We start from the raw sequence: 14,084 nt of genomic DNA on the forward strand, positions 1-14,084 counted from the left end.
GAATTGATTTGGAGTCACTTGTAGGAATCTCATCATTGGATGTGGGGAGGTTCTGAAATATAGTTTGGCTCAGAACAGTTTTTAATGCTAATAAATTTAGACATGTGTCAGTCATATTATATTTGTGAACAAAATTAGTTTTAGATGGATTAACCCAGAGGAGAGGTCTATTGAGAGGATTCTAGGTGCTTCAGAGTATAAGAAAAAGATTAATTAGCAGGAAAGGGTTAACTCAGAAGCCCTGTGTTGTTTAAACTGTGCACATTCCAGAGAAAGGCCTATCTTAGTAGTGGCCCTGGCTGGCTATGGAGAGATAACCACTGAGCACTTAGCATATTTTGCTTCTCTAAACTGTGACCTTATGCCATACTATGTTTATGTTTTTTGTTAGGGGATTTGGCTGTGCTGTACCACTTTGAATAGATAGTTTATATTACCAATCTGATTTTGGTTACCATTTTTTTTTCTGGGGTTGGGAGTGAGAAAGAGGGCTAGAGTCTGAGTAGCTGATGCCCATCATATGGGAACTGTGTGTACCCAATAAAAATCCCAAACTAAGGTTTGGCTTAGTTTCCCTGGTTGGCAACAATTAGTGCTGTCACACATCATTGTTAAAAAAATAAAGTGCATCTCCATGTGACTCTGCTTCAGAAGGGGCAGGTCACTCACATTGGAAATTGTGTGAATGCATTTTCCTGGACTTCACTCCATGGGAATGCACCTCTCCCCTTTGCTGATTTTAATCTATATCCTTTTGCTATAATAAACTGTAGGCGGGAGCTTAATAGTTTTTGTGAGTTCTCTAAATCCTAGAGAATCACAAAGCCTAAGGGTGGTTTTGGAGACCCTAACACACTGGGTAACTCAGTATTGAAAAAGTCAGACATGGAGTGGCTTGGGATCTCAGTACCAGGAACCTGATGATGAGCAGGAGGCGATTTGGTCCCAGCCATCTTTTAGGTCCACGCAGAAAATGTGACAGGCCCAACTCAGGGCAGAGTAGAAACATGACCATTAGGAGACATGATAACCATGCTAACATATATTTATACACATGATGTTTTCTTCTCTTGATTTTAGTATTTCTTAAATCCACATTTAGAAGTGGCTTTTTACTATTAATCTTTTTTTTTTTCTAGTAGAGTGGAAGGCACTTGATTCGATCAGTCAATAATTTTCTTATTGATATTAAATAAAAGTCATGTTCCTAGGTTTGTGCATTGTTCTGAAAAAATTAAAGTGAGTGCCTGCATTTTTGTACTAGGCTTTCTGTCTAAAAAGGAGGCTCAAATTATAATAAACCTGGGCTCAAATCTCCAGTCACTTAATAGTGGTGTGATTACTGGCCAATACCTTAGTGTAGCTGGGATTCAGATTCCTTGCTTTTAGAAAAAGGGGAGTATTCCCACATGGGGTGGTGTGAATATGAAGTGAGATAACCCGGAGTCCACACAACAGTGTTCAACACATTTAGACAGTCAGTAATATTTTACTAATTCTTCTTTATTCTCCTTCCTCTATTCAATCAGCTACTAAATTTGAGTGAATAAATATCTTAGCCATAGAAACATCTACTAAATATTAGAATTCATGTATGAAGTTTATATGACTTTTGCCTTCTTTCCCTTATGCTACAGCATTGTTATAATTTTTATTTATTTATTTATTGTACTGATTCTTGAACCCAGGACATTCTATCACATTCCAGCCCTTTTGTTTGTTTTTAAAATTTGAAAGAGGGTCTCACTAAGTTGCAGAGACTGTCCTTGAACTTGTGATCCTTCTGCCTCAGACTCCTGAGTAACTGTGACTACAGGTATGCAATACCATGTCTGGCTCATTTTATTCATGATTTTTCAATGTGAACATTTCTTAAGTTTTCATTTCATGCCAATAGTTATTTCTGAAATCGTTTTTTTTTTTTTTTTTCATCAAATCATTCTCCTAACCTCTTAGGGAATGTAATTATTCTTCAGAGCATACAACTGACATGTAGGATAACACATATGGCCATCCTTTCACAAATAAAATTAGAAAAGCAGGTGGCAGATAGGGGCTAAATATATGTTGGTGCTTATAGACCAGTGAATAGACACACAGGATATGCACACACACACATGCACAAACACACAGGAGGAGAGAATATTCCCCCAAAGGAAGGAAGCGGTCAGAAAAAATGTCTAAGATACTTGTGGCTTCAGATTTCACAAAGTTCAAGAAGAAACCTCCTTGAAGTCCTTGGAGAACACGTGTGAGTTGTGTTATGTGTCATCATGGAGAACAGGGAGCTGTGAGGTCTGTTCAGTCTCAGATGAACCACAAGGGACTCGCCTGCAGCACCAGCCCTCAGAGGCAGAGGCCTGTGCAGCCTTGAGTTTGTAGGGATTTTAGGGTCGCCCAGTCATTTTAGAGCAGAATGCATGGTTTAGACATGATTTGACGAAAGCTTCTGGAAGGGTGGCACTGAAGGGAAGTTCTTCTCTTGTCTCTCTGTCTTCCTCTGCCCTCATGGGGACAGGAGGCCATTCCTGGAATGACGGCAAGCCCTGCATGAATAGGTGATAGTTCTACCTGCTAAGTGTGATTGCTATGGTCATGGGGGTGGAAATTCTCCAGATATCTCCAAAACTTATCACAGTTTTACAATGATTTAAAAAAAAGGAGGAGGAGGAGGAGGAGGAGGAGGAGGAGGAGGAGGAGGAGATGATAATTGTGATCTTGTAAAGTGCTCAACTGCTTTCAAGCTCAACTCCAGTGCTTGAAAGCAATAAGAACAAAATCACACTGTCCTTATTTTCCATTAAGCTGGGCTTCAATCAATTATCTTCATTTCTATCTTTTTTTGGCCTCTAGCCCTATGACCTTCATTCAACCAAAGTAGTCATATTGATACAGTATTTTGTGTGTGACAGGAGACAAAGTTAGCCAGAAGATTTTCTATTACAATGTTGTTCCAAAGAATAGAGATGAACTAATCAGGACAAGAAAAAGCTCCCCTATTGTTCATGCAGTATGTATAGGCAATGCCTCAGGCAAAGTGGCATTGCCCAAGCACCTGCTACATATTGGACAATGTGTAGGAGAGGACACTTACCTGGAAGGAGGATTCAAGTGTCCTGTCTATGCAGGCAAACTTCTGTGAAGAGCAAAGGACTTAGGATGGAAGTGGCCCCAGCTCTAGTACCTAGCCAGCTCCTGTGAAGGAGGCAGTCTTGTCATAGGCAAAGGCCTGTGGGCCACTGACCTGTCTAGCTGTAACTGCTGATCTGAAGGCCAGTTCAGCCAGCACTATGGAGCATGCATTCTTCAAAATGGAAGAGACCTGTGCATGTTTAGTGGCATGGATATATGCATTCAACTGAATTTTGGGGGGGTGTCAAATTTCTTTTGAATATTTATTATTTCAAGGGAATTTCCTGTTTTCTTTAATTTCTTTACATATTCACATTAAAATATTATGTGAAAAACTTAAATTGTATTTATTTACTGCATATATCACATATTTATGAACTTTTCCTTTATTGTTTTATTTCATTTAAACTACATAGATACTTTGAATGATAGATTATATTTGTAATGACTGTCTATGGTCATTGTAATAATTTTGATTCTTATTGCACCAAAGAGTTTTCATTGTAATGGTTCCTTTTGTTCTAGATAACTTTTATTTATATGCTTGGGCTATAAAATCACTCTTACATTTTTGCTCTATAAGTAAGAAGCAGTGTAAGGGGTGGGATCCAAGAGGGAATGATTGAAAATGAAAACTGTTATTTTTGAACATGTATTTCGCAGCATGAGAACAAAATGTGTTCAGCTGTTCATTTTATAAAGAGAGAAAAATACTTTTAAAATTAGAATTATACCACTCAGAGTTTTTAATTCATGCAGTCAGAAGAGAAATATAAATGCTCCATATGTAGAGAAGAAAGTCAATTTCAACAAAACATGGTGTTTAAATAGCTCTCCATAGAACATATTTATTTAAAGAAAGGAAGACAGTTGATGGTCAGCAGTCAAGCATTAAAGTCTGTGACTAGATTTAACAAGAATCAGACAAGAATGGAGCTGGAACTCAGAATGACGAAAGTGTTCCAATTCTGTGAGATGTCTGTGAGCCCCTCCCATCTATTGACCATCAACCTTAGTATCACCACCTCTTTGCTTCTTCTGAGCCAGGATAGGGCTCTAATTCATGGTTCCATGAACTCCAGTGTTGACTTTGAATGACTTTTTTTAAAAAAAATGGAAGACTCTCATGAATTAAATGTGGGAGTTGGCTCATTTCTCCAGCAGAGGTGATGGGTCTGCTCTGATCAGCCTGTACTTTTGTACTTATGCTCCTTTGGGTTTTGTGCTGTCTCAAGAGAAGTTTTGCTAGATGTGCAAACAAAACAAACCAGCCTCCTGACCTCAGGAGTATCAATGAGCCTGTGACCTTGGCAGCCCCAATAACACTATCACAGCAGGTCACTGAGCTAAGAGTTGCCTTGGTGGGAATGTCCCACAGAAGGCCTTCATCTTGTTAAGCCCCAGTAAGTGGTGGCCACTCACAGTGATGTGGTGAGGTTGGTCCAGTTTGTCTAGGGTGCCTCCTGCTGTCCTTCAGGTCTGCTTTCATCTTTCTCTTATCTTATAGGCTGATGGTGGGCTTTTCTTTCCCTTTTCTTGTACCATCCCATCCTGTAAAAAAAACCTCTTTCTACAAAGCAGTCAGTATTCATGTGAAAGCCCAAGCATTAAATCTTGAGGTTTTGGAATGTTGAGTTTTATCTTCACTGGATGGTTTTTCTTCTTGCAGTGATCAGAAGGGAATTGGCAATTATATTTAAAATAAAGAATCAAAGGGCCTGGTGTATTTCAAAAAAAGAAAAAAAGAAAAAGGAATTAAGGATTATAGAGATTTCTCCTACAAGATCCCTCAAAAGAGCAAGAATGGAACCACAATATGACCCAGTTATCCCACTCCTTGATATTTATACTTAAGAACTAAAATCAGTGTACTGTAGGAATGCAGGCACATCAATATTTATAGCACCACAATTCACAATAGCCAAGTTATGGAAACAGTCCAGATACCCATCAACAGATGAATGGATAAAGAAAATATGGTATATGTACATCATGAATGTTTTAGTCCACTTTTTTTTTGTCACTGTGACTGAAAGACCTGACAAGAACAATGTAGAGGAGAAAGAGTTTATTTTGGCTCTCAGTTTCAGAGGTCTTAATCCATAGATGGCCAACTCCATTGCTCTGAGCCCAAGGTAAAGCAGAACATCCTGGCAGAGGGCATAGTGGAATAAAACAGCTCAGGATATGGCAACAAGGAAGCAGAGAAATCTCCGCTCACCAGGGACAAAATGTATACCCCCAAAGCATGCCCCTAGGGTCCCACCTCCTTCAGCCACACCTTACTTGCCTATAGCTACCACCAAATTAACAGTGGACTACTCCACTTATCAGAAACTCTCATAATCTAATCATTTCACCTTGAATGTTCTTGTATCATCTCACACATCAGCTTTTGGAGGACACCTCAAACCTAAACCATACATAGCAAAGAAGTTTTACCCAACCATAAACAAAAATAAAATATTGTCATTTGTGGGTAAATAGATAGAATAGGAGAACATTTATAATTCAGACTCAGAAAGTTGAGGATTAACTATTTTCTCTCTTATGTGGAAGCTAGGGAAAAAAAAAGGGGGACTGAAGTGTGGGAAACCATCAAAATGGAAGGGAGATCAGTGGAGTGGAGGAGAAGGGTTGAGGAGGAGGGGAAGAACAAGAAAGGAATGGAGTTGACTAAACTGTGCTAGGTACAGATGTGAATGTACCTTTGCAAATTCCATCATTTTGTGTACTTTGAAGTATCAATTTGTAAAAATAATATATAGCCAGGTACAGTGGTAAATGCCTGTGATCCCAGTGATTTAGGAGGCTGAGGCCAGAAGATCATAAGTTTGAGGCCAGCTTGGGCAACTTAGTGAGCATCAAAATAAAAATTTAAAAGATCTGAGGGTGTAAAGCACATCTGGGTTCAATCCCCAGTACAATAGATAGATAGAGAGATAGAGAGATAGATAGAGAGAGAGAGAGAGAGAGAGAGAGAGAGAGAGGGGGAGGAAGGGCCAGTAGAAGAGTGGGGATATAAGTGGGTAAGAAGGGAACAGTGTTGGGAGTTGCCCCGCTCCAAAGACTAACTTCCCCATCCCCCGAGAAGAGCTGCCCAATGGTGAGCCCTGCTGGCTCACATGATCCTTACCCACCAATCAGACTAGCCCTGCTGACTCACATGATCCTTACCCACCAATCAGAAAGCACCCCATGTTGACTGTCAAACCGTTCAACCATTAAACTGTCATAATTGTCAACCCCCCCCTATAAATATGCAGAGATGTTCCTCAATAAATGGGCATTTTCTCCGATGACAAGCCTTGTTCATTCTTTCACACGGAGTTACTGGGGATTGAATAGGGCAAATGATATTCCATGCATAGATGATTATGTCAAAATAAACTTGACTATTGTGTATAGCTAGGATGCACTAATAAAAACATAATTTCTTTTCTCCTACAAATTTCACCATGAGCAGCATTTTGATTTTACAGCGGAAGCCCCCTATGGTGGTGGATGATCTTTTTGAAGACATGAAAGATGGTGTCAAACTGCTTGCTCTCCTAGAGGTCCTGTCTGGTCAGAAACTGGTAAGATTTTTGTTGTTATTGTCTTTTTTTTTTTTTTAACCAAACTTGTCAATTAGTTTTATTTGGAATTTGGGGATTGCAGGGTTGAAAGAGTAGCAGGTCCTGCCCACAAGAGAGAAAGTTCTCTTTTGTAAATGATAAGATACTGGAAACCCTGGTTTATTGGTCATTTCTAGGAGCAAGCAATAAATTTCTTTTTGTTCTTGCAAATTCCCAATGGACTGAAAACATATTAGTAATGATAACTTGAGAAGTAGGAATAAAGAACAGAATAAAGAATAAAGAACCATAGAATTATAGACATGGCTAACTATTGCATCTGCTTAGTATCAGGAAGATATGCTGCACATTAATATCCACCTCACTTAAATGTTTGCTTTTCATTGGGAAAGATTGTTAGTCCATCTTTATGTATTTATACAGTTGTTTGTTGAAAATTGAGCTTAAAAGTAATGTGGAATTTTTCATACTCTTGTTAACATCCTCCGTCATCAATCATTTGTAACAAGAACAGCATGTTCACAGTCATTTTTTTATATGCCACAGAACAAACAGAGTGAAAAACAACATTGGCAGTGAGCTATAAATTATATTTTTCAGGACATTATTGAATAATAAAATATTTATTTTTTCTTGCATATGTCTTTTCAGAGTAGAAGAACAGTAAGTAGTTTATTAACATAAATTATTTATAAATTAAGGTTTACTGTAATTGGTAAAAGGAGTTCAGGAAGTATTGTCCAGAATGATCTATAACACACTGAACTGAAGATCAGAAATTGGCAGTACTTTTTTTTCTTTATCTCTTATATCTTGGCAATCATTATTACTTGGATAATTAGATTTTTAAGAGTGTTTTTGACTGAACATAACTTTCCAGGTAATTTTGTGTAGGGAGTCAGTCATCAAAATAACTTAAGAGTCATTTGTTGAAAAATGCAAATTGGTACGGTTTTGGGGTCCACCGTTCATGTAACTGGATTCTCACAGTAGCAGATGCATTTGGTGAACTGGTCTCCTCTGAGCTCGTCTGTGATTTCAGCTATGTCAGTAGTGGACATTTCCCCAAACACTGTGACAGCATCTCACCTCAAGTGCTAGTAGCATCTCTCTGGATTCCTGCCTGAGGGCTTTTATCAAAGCCACAAGTTGACAAGGCTTTCCTGAAGTATAAGAGAGTTAAGAGTCCCACAGGATCCTCAACCAACAGAGATAGGAGTCTGTGAATAAATGTTCAGCTTTGAATTTTTATGAGGGGCAATTTTTAGACATGTCTCAGAATTCTCCACAGGCCCTCCAGTGGGACTGAGCTCCAGTTACCCACGGAGGTAAATTCCAGTAACACTCCTTGTATTGACTTTCCCTGCTTTCCATCTCAGTCTTCACACATCCGCACTATGTTACTAGGAAAGAGCTTGCTAAGTCCCTGTCACAAGCTCTGCTTTGGGATGAACCATACAGAACATATATGAATAGACAATTTGGAATATAGACATATTCATGAGCACAACAAATCAAATAAGCACCAGGGTATAAGAGCTATTAGGCTGAAATATTGATTATCTTAAATACCTGGCCATCTTCCAAATCTCCTGAATTCAGATATTTATTTGAAGGTTGAAAGAGCTTTGATATGAGTATTCAAGAAGTATATCTGTCATAGTTTCAAAAGTAATTCTGTCAATGTACTTTCCCAACAGTCTATAGAAATCTTGATGGACATTTAAGTGCCAAGCTAGATTATTCTAGAAAATGTGTGTATATTTGACCGGACAATCTTACTTCTGTTTAAATGTCCTACACATTCAGACATAGTTAGAAGTGTGGAATCCTAAAGCTGGAGAGGTTTTCTGAATGAAACTCGGCATTCTTATTTAACAGGGAGGGAAACTGAGACATAGAAGGGCAATTTCCAGTGTCATCTTTACTATTATTTATTTATTTATACAGAGCCCTTCAATAGTTTGAATTACACAAATTGAATTTTTTTTCTGAAATTATAAATACGCTTTAGCAGTGGTGATCTTGATTTAAATTTTGTACATGTGATCATTATGGTTCAGGAGCACACAGAGAGGAAGCATTGTATAAAGAAATGAGCATACTGGGCAATCTTTTAGGGTTTTTGAAGGGAGAATGTGAGCAAGTGCATTTCCCCAGGAGCGTTCACATGATCAGGAACTCTTCAGCCACCCAAGGGGCAGAACCATTGTAAATGCCATAGTTAACCCCAGAGTACACATAGCCCCTGCCTCTGGGTGTGACCATGATAATCAAGAAAATGTGGCCAAAGGAATTAGCATCTTCTTCACTGCCCCCATCCCAGGGCGATTGCAATCTCAATATCTTAGTACCCTTTAATAGCCTTTTGTGACTCTCTTGTCTATGATTTTATTTAAAATCTTAGGGGGTTTTAAATTTTAAAATTATTATTCTTGTATTTCTTTACATACCTGGAATGCTAATTGTGAAGCATTCATTCTTTAATGAACTAATGATTATGCCTTTATTCACATGTAAACCACAGACTTTAATTTAATTTTGCCTTTGAGATATTTTTAAGAATGTGAGCAATTTCTAACAAAAAAATAGGAACCATAGAATTAAATGAACAGATTAAGGACCACAGACAAACTTTTCTTTTCTTTTCTTTTTCCTATTTTGGTGATTCCCAAAGTGTTTTTAGAAAGCCTTTTATACTTTGCACTCAAGAGAAGTCTAATAATTCACTTCAGAGTGCTCAATGGGCACTTTTAGGAAATCGTGAGCCTCCAAAGCTCCTTTACGTTCACCAGGTAACTATTAGTCATCAATCACATATGTAAATAGATAGGAAAAATACTAGAAAGAAAAAAGAAAAAGTTGGATCTTTATTCCATGGCCCACAAAAAGAATTACATCTACATGAATTAAGGACCTAATGGCAAAACACTTAAATATTTTAGCAGAAAATACAGGCAACTATCTTAGAAGACAAAAAAAAAATGCTATATTTAACCATGTTAAAATTAAGAACATTTAAAAAATCAATCACCTTGAAAAGAAGTGATTATACTTGTCCAAGACATTGAAAATTTATGTTGTGAAAGGCTTAGAAATATAATATAAAAAATACATAAAATATAGCTTTAAAACAAGAAGGGTACAAAGGACCCACAGGAAAACTGCCCAAGAGATGGGAAAAGGCATTTTACAAAATAAACACACATCGCCAACGACCAGAGGAAGAGATGTGCACAGCATCGCTGTCTAGGAAAATGCAAATGAAGATCACATGGAAAGCAGTACATACATTTCACATTCATTCCATTCAAAAATGTTTTAAATATATGTCAAAATAAAGCCTTGGGGACAGGATGAGTCAACAGTGTCACTGGATGAGAGTGAGAAATAGTGGAATTGTTTTGGAAAAATTTGAAATTATTTTGCAAAAAATAAAAGTTGTGCTCCCTCTGACCTGATGGTTCTCCTCCAAGTATTATACATCCAAGACAAACTATGCTTGTACAAAAGGTGGTAAGTACAGGAATTATCCATCAGCATAGATTATTATAACCTATATAATATTATATCATGGAAATAACCCAGGTTCACCTCCGAGGGAGAACATATACAGGGCACATTATCACTGTCAAAATGCATGAAGTACGAATGAATCTCAGCAATATAATGTTACTCAGAAAAGTAAGTTTCCAAGGATTAACACAGTGCTGATCTATGTAATGTTTAAAAATCAAGGGAATGTTCATTAAGGATGCATCTGAATGAACTGGATCTATAAAAAAAGGAAATTTTAGGACTGGATTTAATGTGGTGGTTGTCTTGGGGAGAGAAAGACAAAAAGATAGGGATAGAAGGATGTGATGATATGGACTGATGTGGTTTTTTCTCACTGAATTGTGTGTCTTGGCTTTCTTTTAGTTGTCAGATTAATGTTTTTTTTTTTTTTTTTTTTTTTTGCCTTGCAAAAATAAACTAAATAAGTGGGCTGGGCATATGGACAGATAAAAAAGCTAAGTCATGTATAACAGTTTCCCAGTGAAGAATAAATAAAAGTTTAAGAAGTGTATCTTCTACTTTAATATTTCTTTAAAATAACACCATTACATTATTACCCAATACACTAGTAATTGAAATGAAAAGATACTCCATTTTGAATTTTAATGGGAAATTATTTAGAGCTCTACGGTGTCAAAAAAGAGAACAGTTTGCAAGTTTTCAGCCTGAGAGAGACTTCTTTGCCTCTGTGAGACTGGTATTGGCTGTGAATGTAAAGAAGGCAACAATATCAACTTCACTGAATTTATTTTGACTTTTCAAATTATTGGTGTGGCTCAGAGAAAGCACAAATACATTTTGGTGACTTAAATGCAGATGACATAGTATCCAGATACCCAAACACAATGTTGGCTTGGCTTCATGTGTTTTTGGTCAATCAAATCAAGAGATGTCAGCACTATTGTCAGAATCTTTGCAGACCCCTATGACTGTAAAAAAAAAAAAAAAAAAAAAAAAGGTGAGTGACCAAGAGTACGTTTCTTGTAAATATTTCCTGACCTGTAGGAACACCCATCTCCATAGACAGCATGGAACTTCATGAATTTCTGCTTTCAGGCACGCAGAAGCCCCAAAGGCAGCATTTACAGAGAAACTGGGAACAAATGTCTTTGTTAGGCGGGTGCTTCAGGGTGCAGAGGGACAGTGCTCCTTGGCATATTTGCTCACTGTTGAAGAAGTTGAATAATGTCAGTTGCTTTTGAATAGCTGAATAGCCTTCAAGTATAACTTTCATCCATTTAGATTTTTTAAAATGTGTGCTCTTTTTTGGTCCCTGTTCTTTTCCTTTTCACAGCCTTGTGAACAAGGACGTCATATGAAGCGAATCCATGCGGTGGCAAACATCGGCACTGCGCTCAAGTTTCTGGAAGGAAGAAAGGTAGGAAATGATAGAGAACACTGGAAGAAGGAGGCATGGGCAAAAGAATGCTTCCAGAAGTAGCCATGGCTTCAAAGCACTGCCAGTTATCTATGCAGCAAGGACATATGGTATTATTATAAAATAATTTTGGATTTACAGTAAAGTTGCAAAAAAGGGTTTCACATCTACACTTCACTCAAATTCCTCTGAAGTTAAAAACTTATACAACCATAGTACTATTATCAAAATAAGGAAACTAAAATGATGTGATACTGTTAATGAAAGCATAGATGTTAGTCTAATTCCATCAAATTCTTCCCCGTTGCCTTGCTTCTGCCCCAGGACTCAATCCAGAATCACACAGTGCATTCGATCATCTCTTTATTCTATAAAGAGTCTTCATTCCATTCTTGTCTTTCCTAACCTTTGATATTTTTGATACCGCCAATCAGTTATTTGAGCATAATGTCTCAATTTGAGTTTGTATGTTTTCTCATGATTAGATTGAAGTCATACATTGTTGGCAAGAATACCAAGGAAGTGATGTTGTATTCTTCCAGCATATCATGTTAGTGAGCATAGAATTCTGAAATGCCATTGCTAGTGAGGCAAACCTTGATCACTTGATATATAATGTTATGCCAAGACTATAAAGAACAGAAGTTATTCAGCTCACAGTTCTGCAGGCTGGGGAGTCCGAGAGCATGGTGCAGACACCTGTTCAGCATCTAGTGAGGGCCTTCTTGCTGCATGACAACATGCAGAGACAGAAACTTGAGTAAGCATGGGTCAACTCAGCTTCCTTTTCCTATAAAGCCCCCAGTCCCATCAGGGCCACCCATCCCACCCTAATGGGCTTATCTGATCCTAATCACCCCCCAAAGGCTGCCTCACCAATGCCATTGACATAAACTTGAGGATTAAGTTTCTAACACATGATATTTGAAGGATGCATTCAGATCATAGCAGGTAGTGTCTGCCATGATTTCCGTGATGTCATTACTGGTTTTTTTTTTTTTTCTCTTACACTTGATGAATAACTTAGAGGAGATCATTGAGACTGCTAAATCTCGGCTTCTCCTCCTAATTTTTACTCACTGATTTTTGCATCAATTTCTTTCAATAATTATCTCTGTACTCTTTGTCTACTGGTGATTTTGTGTTTCCCTCATTCTATCTACACTTATTGAAATCGTTCTGTAGGAAAAAAGATGTTCTTCCTTCTTCACTCTATTTATTGACTTATTCAACTAATTTCTTTCAGCATGGACTCATGTAAATTTGTTTTATTCATACTTATAATCGAAAACTGTTATTATTATTTCGTTGCTCAAATTGTTCCAGCTTTGGCCATTGAGAGCTCTTTGGCTGGCTTCTTCAAGAACAAGGAAGTGCTTCTTTTGTTTCTGGTAACTACAGGTGATTCAGGCTTATATGTTCCTGCCGCAGTCCTAAAGTCAATCACTTCTCTAAGGAGGCTTTGTTCCTGTTACTGGTGAATGGTGTTCATAAACCTAGATCTAGGGTTTGCTCATTGCTACTGAGGTGATGTTGCTTCTAGGCTTTCCCAGCAGATAGGTCCAAAAGTATGTCTGCTTACTCATTTCTGTATATACACATGTGCTTGCCCCCCTACCTATCTGTATGCATACATATATGTACATATATATGTATGGCTTCTCCTGTTTGTATGCATTTGTAAAAAAAAACACATTAGTTCAGAATGATTCATCTGATTCCAGTCTAATTCCACAAGGCTCATTCTAGCCTCACATGCTTATTTATTTCTATTTTCTCCAATAATGACAGCACTGGCTCTCATCCACAATATATTTGCTTATTTTTTGTAACCCTGCTATATGCATAAAATAGTTTTGGAATTGCTAGTTCATATTCTTGTCAGAAACAGGTTTACTAACTGGAAATCAATACTTAATATAGTTATTTTCCCCTTAGCATTATATTACCCAGTCATAAGACTATTTTCCAAATGTACTTTAATTATTTCTAGTCTTCCACATTCCTTGCAGTGTGCTTGAACTAGCAATTTTTAATAGTTATGTTTCATTGCTATTGTGTAACACACATGCGCTCATGTGCATGTTCGTACACACACACGCGCATACACACACACACATGCACATCCTGCTTTACTTTATATATTTTTTCTTTAATTTTGGGGAGACATTACCATGATTCTAAGAGTAAAAAACACAGTAGTAAAAATTTTCCTGATCTCTTTTCTTCCCTTCCATCCTCATTCCCTGGCCTCTAACTCCATTTCCCATCTCTCCTAATCAATCTCTCTAGTTGTAACATCCATTCTATGTTTCTTTTCAAATAAGATGTGTTTGCATATGCCCTCTCCTTTCCTACATGAAGGGTAGGATTCCATAGGTGTATTTTCTGGGTTTTTTTTGAAGTGTATCTTTATAATCACCCCAAATCGGTTCATG

At 37.5% G+C, this 14,084-nt stretch overlaps 1 protein-coding gene across 1 annotated transcript in view; it reads left to right on the forward strand.

The window, feature by feature from the left end:
* Syne1 (spectrin repeat containing nuclear envelope protein 1) overlaps positions 1 to 14,084 on the forward strand; it is a 419,401-nt gene that overhangs the window by 77,818 nt on the left and 327,499 nt on the right. Inside the window, exons 4-5 of the mRNA XM_077802046.1 lie at positions 6,615 to 6,710; positions 11,563 to 11,646. Of these exons, the coding sequence (XP_077658172.1) occupies positions 6,615 to 6,710; positions 11,563 to 11,646 (180 nt within the window). The remainder of the gene's footprint in view (positions 1 to 6,614; positions 6,711 to 11,562; positions 11,647 to 14,084) is intronic.

Source organism: Urocitellus parryii, chromosome 8 (genome assembly GCF_045843805.1).
Source record: "Urocitellus parryii isolate mUroPar1 chromosome 8, mUroPar1.hap1, whole genome shotgun sequence".
Taxonomy (NCBI): domain Eukaryota; kingdom Metazoa; phylum Chordata; class Mammalia; order Rodentia; family Sciuridae; genus Urocitellus; species Urocitellus parryii.